General features: G+C 36.3%; 1 protein-coding gene across 2 annotated transcripts in view; it reads left to right on the forward strand.

Moving 5' to 3' along the window:
• Window positions 1–8,389, forward strand: part of LOC144970108 (uncharacterized) — a 40,561-nt gene extending 32,172 nt beyond the window's left edge. For both annotated transcript variants that reach the window (XM_078909337.1, XM_078909336.1), the window contains 4 exons: window positions 814–887; window positions 2,026–2,177; window positions 3,263–3,322; window positions 6,663–8,389. In XM_078909337.1, coding sequence (XP_078765463.1) covers window positions 814–887; window positions 2,026–2,177; window positions 3,263–3,322; window positions 6,663–6,933 — 557 coding nt within the window. In that variant the 3' untranslated portion in view covers window positions 6,934–8,389. The remainder of the gene's footprint in view (window positions 1–813; window positions 888–2,025; window positions 2,178–3,262; window positions 3,323–6,662) is intronic.
• Window positions 8,390–8,640: the final 251 nt, after the last annotated feature.

Genomic DNA, 8,640 nt, shown 5'->3' on the forward strand with positions numbered 1-8,640 from the left:
CAGATTCGGTTTGAAATTTGAAATAAGATTGTTTCATTAGCCATTTGTGTAAGTCAAATGCTTTCTAAAATGAGCTGCTGAACTCCCTATGTTATTCGTATAATAGTTTTTTGATTTTGCATTAATTAAGATAGTATATATTTATTTCTTAACTCTCCCTGATCTTAGACTGAATGGTGAGGATTACTAATTATACATCTGTGACTTGTAACCCTGCATTCATGTCAAGAGTAAGCAAATAAAAAAAACAAAACTTATTGAAGGCACCTCCATATGGTTATACGACACTCCGTGTATTTGATCATGCTTAGTAATGATTGATAAAGTCTGTTTATTCTTAGAAAACAGATGTTTGGCCTCTTGAGTTTTGTCAACCTGTGAGTAGTATCACCAATGTGTTTACTTGATTGATAGACCAATAGTTACTATGGACTGAATTAATTAATTAATTAGAGACTACATTCCTTTCATTGCGAAACATTTTGGAGCCAGTACTAATGTAAGATAAGAATATGAAAAGGTGTGAATGATACTGTGCCAGACAAAGCAGATAGAAGAAACAAGACAAATCATCATCAAAATATAAATAAGATTAGCTTCTCTCAACTAGGGATCAAACCTCACATCTCCCCAATGAACAATCTGAGGTTTGATCTCCAAATCTTTTTTCCTCATATTTTTCTTTTTGCTTTATCTAATACTCACCACTTCAGATGTTTCCTTTGTAACAGTTATCCAAATCACAAAGAATTTCTATTTAGCTTTATTTGTTGTGATCTTGATAAAAAGCTGACTCTTTTGATATTTTTTCAGTCATGATGTTTCCTGTGATGAAAATATTAGAGCGCTATTTCATTCCTGATGCTAACAAAGCCTTCTGGAAAGGGGTAATTAACTATGATTTTGGCTGTATCTGTTAGTTGATAATAAGTGAAGAAGACTTTCTTCTATCCTATAATTTAACATAGTCCTGTCTTTTACATTGATGATAAATATATGTGGTCAGTTTATAAGGACAAATGGGCAGTCCTTAACAAAAAGATGGTTTTGACAAAGCTACTTTAAAAAACAAACTAAAATTGAGGATTTACATTGCGGAATATCTACTAACCATGTAGGACGAGACATGACACCTGCTAGACAATATTACAATTTTTTTCAGAGACAATACTCAACTATGCGAGACTTGAACCCTGGGCCTTCCGGTCTGAAGGTGAGAGTCATACCACAAAGACTTTACAAAGAAAGAAAAATTTACAAAGGAAAAAGTGAGAGAAAATGAACATATGAGTTTTTGTTAGGTCCTATTCCAGGAGATTACTGGAAAAACCCAGGTATTAGCTGCAGTGCTGCAAAGGGAGGTAGGATAGTGTGACTTGCTAAAGGTCATGCTTTACAGGGAGGGAATGGGAGCGATCTATATTAACTTTCCATGTGCTCGAGGTCATTGGTCACATTTCAAAATGTGCTAAAAGTGACCCACATAGTGAAAAGTGCTCACAGCTTTCGAAATATCTAACATCACGATTGGTCATTTTGTTCTGTTTGACACATGTGTATGTTTACAACTTTCATAAACAAAGCAGCATGTTTACATTTTTAAAGAAATATCCAATCGTTGGACAGCAACAAATCATGTGATTGATGACTTGGTTGGATGAAAACCGGAATATAGATCGCTCCCATTGATCTCAGTACCTTCTGATTACAAAGCAGAGACCATATTGCTGCGTCTCATGCCGCCCTTTCAAAAACAATCAAAAAGACTCTAGAGCAATGGAACAAACAACTCTTTAAACATTTTTCATTGGCATTGATAAAAAAAAAGGAGGGGGGGGGGGGGTGGGTGGTTGATCCAACGATCAATTACCTGAAATGTTGGTTTATGCCCCTTGAAGGTCAACTTAAGCATTGTCAACTGTATAAGTTTCCACTCTTTGTCGTTGACCTTGTTCAATTTGTCAGTTTTGTTAGTATTCTGTCCCAGCGTAGAATATATTATATGCAATTGCTTTATCTCCTCAGAATGTCCTGAGAGGCCTAGTGGTTTTGTTGACGGGCGTGGTGGTCTTGGTGATACCCAATTTTGCTGACCTCATGGCTCTAGTTGGTGCCTCGTGCTGCACATCACTGGCCTTCATCATGCCTGGTATATTCCACATGTACATCTTTAAAGGGTGAGTATATGCTTGTATGTCTGTGTAATTGTTTTCCTGCTTGTCTTTTTACAGTTACATTTTTCAGCTCTCTCTTTTTCTCTCTCCATATACCATATATATATATATATATATATATATATATATATATATATAATAATTATTATTATAGTCCAAGCCAGTATTGGGTACAGCCGCTTTATTGGGACAATTCCTTGGGAGTGGAATTTTTTCTATATAAAAAGTCATACCCTTTTCTATTTCCAGCCGTTTAATTGGGACTGCCTGCAGCCTAATGGGCATGGAATTTGACAATGACTCCCAATAAAGAGCTTTTTCATCGTCTTCGATCATTTGAAACAGTGTTTCATAAGATGCAAATTCGTCTAATGGGATGGTCAACCGGGTGTGAACAATAGAATTTACCTGTATTCTCTATTAGTGTCTTTCGTGACTGCCAATTGGGTGTGTGATCAAACCATCATAGTCATCACAGAGATGTGAACAATAGAATTTACCTGTATCCCTTGTCAGTGTTATTGATTACCATTGTCATGTTCATGGTTATGGGTCAATGGCTACAATGCTAGGTTCGCAGGAAAAATGACCAATGTTGCGATGAGTAATGAGTGATGGCTTTGTTTGTTCAAGGCTGTCTCCACCAAATGGTTTGTTTGTTCAATGAGACGAATGGGTAGACAAGGCATTCTTAATCCATTGCTTACTTATGGATCTGTTATGAGTGGCATATTCATTAATTGTTTTGTGTAGTTAGATTTGTCTCTCATTGTTAGAGTAGATTAAGGTGTCATTTGCTTTTCATTAAGACATGAAATGTCACTGCCTGATATACATTTTTGCCATAACTGACATGCAAAGTGATTACAGCAGAATGGACTATGGTAAATCTGAAAAATTGCTCAATTTCATGGCCGCTGCTTAATTGGGACTATTTGCCGGGAACAGCTACCCCAATAAAAAGTGCAATAAGATTTTTATATCAAGTAGGTACTCATTAGTTTTCAAGAGCAAAACAAGTAATTGGTAATATAAAGGCCAGATTCTCAATAAAAATGTATTTAGTGTTATACTTTGTTTCCTTTCAGGGATTTGACCAAACGACAGCGCTTATTTGACTATTTTCTCATTGGCATTGGCATCATAGCGTGAGTATTTTACCTGAAAAGTCGCCTAATGCCCAAAATTTTTTTTAGATATTCATACATCTTAATCCTATGATATGTAGATTTAATTTGTCAATGATATAATACTAATTCATATTATATAAGTTAAACTAGCAAAGTTACAAAGCATTGCACAGCTTAACATTTTTAAAAACAGTGGTCCAGCTCTTTCTCTGGAACTGTCCTGGATATTTAAGATAACAAAAAAAAATGTTGTTTATTAAATTTCTTACAGCTGTACTTATTCATTCCTTTTTCTTTGTCTTATTTACTGTAGAATGATAGTGAACAGAATCATTTTTCACTATACATCTTCACTATACATCTGTACTTATTCATTAATTTTCATATTCTCCTTTTTCTTTATCTTATTTACTGTTGAATCATAGTGAGTATATACATTGTTCACTGTACATCTTGATTGTGATAGGTGACTTTAACAGCCACAGCACCAAATAGGGATACAATGATAACAACGAAGATGGAGATACTGTTGAGGAATGGGCAGACCAATATAATCTGAAACTCCTCCATGATGCAAAAGACAAACCATCATTTTCAAGTGCTCACTGGAGAAGAGGCTACAACCCAGACCTTACATTTGCATCTTCCAGACATCTCCAAAGCTTTCAGAAATCTGTCGGCAACCCCATACCAAATTCACAACACAGACCTATTACCATTGAGGTAGGACCAGTCATTAGATCTCGTGAGAGCAAACCTCTACCCAGATTCAATTTTCAGAAGGCAAACTGGGAAAAATTCTCATCAGTCATAAATGACAGCATCAAAACCATCCATCCAGTTCCCAAAAACTACGACCAGTTCCAGAAGTTTGTATGGAGAATTGCCAAAAAATACATACCCAGAGGCTGCAGGAAATCCTAAATGCCATGCCTACAGCAAGACAGCAAGGAACTTTATAAACAGTATGTGGAGGCTTACGAAACAGATCTATTTGCTGAAGAAACTCCAACTTGGTGAGACCTTAATGGCGTCCATTGCCGAAACAAAATCAGAAAGATGGAAGGAAATGATAACCAGCACAAACATGACCAACAACAGCAAGAAATCCTGTCAACTATGAGAAAACTAAATACTGAAAATAACAAACAAACCAGGGTTGCAGCTGTGACACCAAACAACGTCGAAAACCAACTTATCAAAAATGGAAAACCAACACATTGAGAAAAGGGCAAACTTAAGGAAATGAAAAGGGAATGGAAAAGATCACCCAAGGAAGTGAACAGGAAGTAGACCCTTAATGCATCAAATAATTGGAATCAGCCCTTGAACACTCCAAACCCGGTAAAGTGGCTGGTCTAGATGGTATCACAGCAGAAATGATAAAGTATTTCGGTCCCTCAACAACTGTGTTGAATCGTGCACAATACCAAAGCTTTGGCGACAAGCAAAAATGATAGCACTACTTAAACCCGAAAAAGACCCAAATAGCAGCAAGAGCTACAGGCCATATTCCTCCTCTGGATACTGTACAAAGTATATGAGCGCATGATACTAGCTAGGATTTCCCAAACAGTAGAAGATCATGCTGTGATCAACAGCTGAACTTGACACAATACATTGAAGATGGCTATGAAAAATTACAGGGGCTGTATTCGTGGGCCTGACAGCTGCCTGTGGCACAGTAAATCACAGGAAACTGCTCCTAAGGTTGCAAGGGTAACTTGTAACACAAAAGTAGTTGCAATGATAAAATCCTTTATGTCAAACTATTGTTTTTTTGTGGAAATGAATGGGAAGAAAAGCAGATGGAGATCACAAAAGAATGGACTCCCTCAAGTATCAGTACCTGCACCTATCCTTTTCAACATTTATACCAACAACCAACCTGAATTCGGGAGCATCTGGTTTCTATATGCTGATGATCTGTGTCTTGCGTCCCAAGACCATTGCGGAGAGACTAACAGACACCTTGAAGACACTCTCTATTATTTAAAGAACTCACAAAATGCCAACCCAGGAAAAATTTACGTGTGCACCTTCCATTTAAAAAACTGCCAAGCCAACAGGAAATTGAACATCTCCTGGAATAGGAACATATTGGAGAACAACACATTCCCTGTGTACCTCAGTGTCACCTTAAACCTCACACTGCCCTTCTCTCAGCACACAAAGAAAACAAAAGCAGAGGTGGCCACATGAAACAACCTTCTAAGAAAACTGGCAAACACTACATGGGGAGCAGATCCAAAACAAGTCAGGACAACTGCACTAGCCCTCTGCTTTTCATCAGCCGAATACACCTCACCAGTCTGGAGAAAATGATGCCATGCCAAAAAGATTGACCCTGAGCTACATAACACCTGTCGGATTATTACTGGTAACTTGAAACTGACTGCAGTTCCAGTCCTCCATCGGCAGGCTGGCATTGCACCTCCCCACATTCGAAGAGCCATTGCTTCCAAATCCATAAATATAAACAGAAATGGACCCAAGGACCCCCCTCCATGACCACAACCCAACAAGTCGAGAAAGAGCTTCATGATGGAAGAAAGCCTCAACCCGATCATGCAGCTGTATACAGACTTTCCACATGGAGGGAGTGGGACAATCATGCAATTGAAGCTGTTGAAAATCCAAGAGAAGAACTGCCCCATGAAACTGAGCTCCCCAGGAATGAATGGGTAACACTGAACAGAGCATGGGCAAAACTCGGGAGAACAGCTGGAAGCATGAAAAAGTGGGGGCTGGTTGAGACTAGCTTGTGTATATTTGGATGCCCAGAGCAGACGATGGAGCACATCCTTAGAGAATGCCAGGATGGGCCCAGCTGCAGTGACCATGAACTAAGAGTCTGCTCCCCAGAGTTGGTTCAGTGTTGGAAGGACAAGCTATGACGATGATGACTATACATCTTACTTAAAACGCTTTTACAAGTGATTTGCTGGTAATTCGTATTATTTATTCCATCATCATTGAAGCGAGTTGTGGAAATAGAGGTTTCAATGTTCCTGATTTCAATTTGAAGAGGTTGGCAAGTGTGAAAGTGTAACTCAAATACAAGGAACTCGGATTCAATGAGGACAACAACAACAACAACAAAAAAGAAAGAAATATAATCTGCAAATGTCTTGTAACATTCTGAAAATTGACCAAACATCAGCATTGATTTTTATTTCTTCTAATTTTGAGCACTGCTTGTGTTCATATGTAAAGATCGTATTGCCCTATACTATTAAATACTCTCTAAATGTCCTTATCAGCTCTAACAAATCGCCATAAATTACATAAAAATTGAATGACCTATCCAAGAAAGTTAAATCAAATACTCTCTAAAATCATTTGTCCTCTTAAACAGAACTATTATGGGTCTCTGGGATGCCTTTGGTCGTCTTGGAGGAGAACCAAAGGCAGCTCTTGAACAGGTAACAATGGCAACAACTGGTATTTTCCAAAATACGAGTCAAATCGTCAAAAACACAGTTTATAAAATTCCTTCATCTGTTGGCAAGAAAGATGTAGTTGCTACAGCAGTGTCAATACAAAGGAATACAACGGCATCATTCGCCAAAGTGGTGAAACCCTCAACATTTCCAAGCATTTTCAAGCAAGGAGGAAATGGAAGTTGACGTGGTTTTCAGGTTGACATGTAAATTGTATTTGTTGTATGTTGGTCCTCTTCCGCTTAGATATCGATTAGTTCTGTATTAAATCACAGGACATGAATTTTTATTTGTTGATAAACCGCTTGTATTTTTTTGTGACTGCCAAATTGGTCAGTGGCATACTGACCAGTTTCTGGTTTCAGACACATTGACACAATTATAGATTGAAACCAGATTCTTTTAGATTACTGTTGAAAGCAGTCCATCAATGAGGTGTGCAGTTAAATATTCTATTAGCCAGAGGTTCCCCTCCTTTTATTATCAATTGTTAATGACTAAGGAAATTTACAGATTTCGATGTGAACTATTGATGTAAAAAAATTGTATGAAAGCTGAAATTTATTGTCGATGTTGTTAACACATAAAATTCTCCAAGACGTGTTTCCGAACTGTTCTATTTTAACAGGGCTTTAAAATGAAATTACTGTCGGACCAATTAGTAAGTCAAAACTTAGATGTTATTTTTTTTCAAATTGTAATTTTTAAAATTTATTTTAATTTGATATAAACACAGCTTTGTATTTCAATATTATTTTTATTAAGAATCTAGCCTCATTGTCAGCGAATCATTGTGTCTGAGATAATGTGTTTCTCTGCCCTTACAGTTACAGTATTATATCACATGGATCACCTATTAATATTAAAATTTCAACGAAAAAGAAAACATTGATTATGAACCTTGTCTCCACATTGCTAACAATTTACCCGCCATTCATGTGACATTATGTTAAATATTTTTTCTATTTATTAAGGTATCTCATCTATCAGAATTTTAGATAAACTATAGTCCCACCGGTTTTTGTACAAAACTTTATGTAGTTTTGTTGATTGGTTTACACAGTTTTGAAGATTGATGAAAATGCTCACTGCACACCCGCCCTATGATCTTTTTGATTAGGATTTTAATTTTACTTTATGGCTAATCTGTAGATCAGCAAGTTATTCTTTATGTTTTAGAGAAACTAATTTGTGAATACATATTCTATACAAATGTTTTTTAATATAAAAATCACATCAGAGACATAATATTGATATATTTTTATTTGAATATAATGATGATAGTTTCAGTTGTATGGATTTTGGTTCTTCATATGAATGAATTTTAAAAGAATTTTTTTTAAAAATCCATTTAACAGTACATTTTTGCATTCCTTTAGCATTTGTGAACTTGTCTCAAACCAAATTTAAAGCTTAATTTTCATGAAATATTGTCCTTGACTTACACCTAGAAGCATACATTTATGTAACAGATGATAAGGGACAAGAATATTGCACGTGCAAATTTGTGAAGTGGCAATGCATTATTGTATGTAACCGTACTATTTACCGAGAGTTCTGATGAGTAAAAAAGAAGAAAATCCCAATCCTTAAAATCCTTTACAGGTAAATTTAGGGTTGTATGAAATTAATGAAATAAAAAGAATAGAAATTGTCTTGACGAAATTTCTCATTTTTAAATGGCAAAGTACAATAATGACCAGCACCTTTGAGTGCAAAAGGAATCTTAAACAACAATAAATTCAAATCAAATTTCTTCGAATAATTCCACTGTAGTCTGCATATCAATTGTGTCTTTGGCTATCAAGCTGTAGTATGCCAATTTATATCTATACTTAAACACCGCTTTATTTATCCCCATGGGGAAATTTGTCTGAAGGGTATACTCATATT

Source organism: Berghia stephanieae, chromosome 4 (genome assembly GCF_034508935.2).
Source record: "Berghia stephanieae isolate SIO BIC M18660-M18661 chromosome 4, UCSD_Bste_1.3, whole genome shotgun sequence".
Classification (NCBI taxonomy): Eukaryota; Metazoa; Mollusca; class Gastropoda; order Nudibranchia; family Aeolidiidae; genus Berghia; species Berghia stephanieae.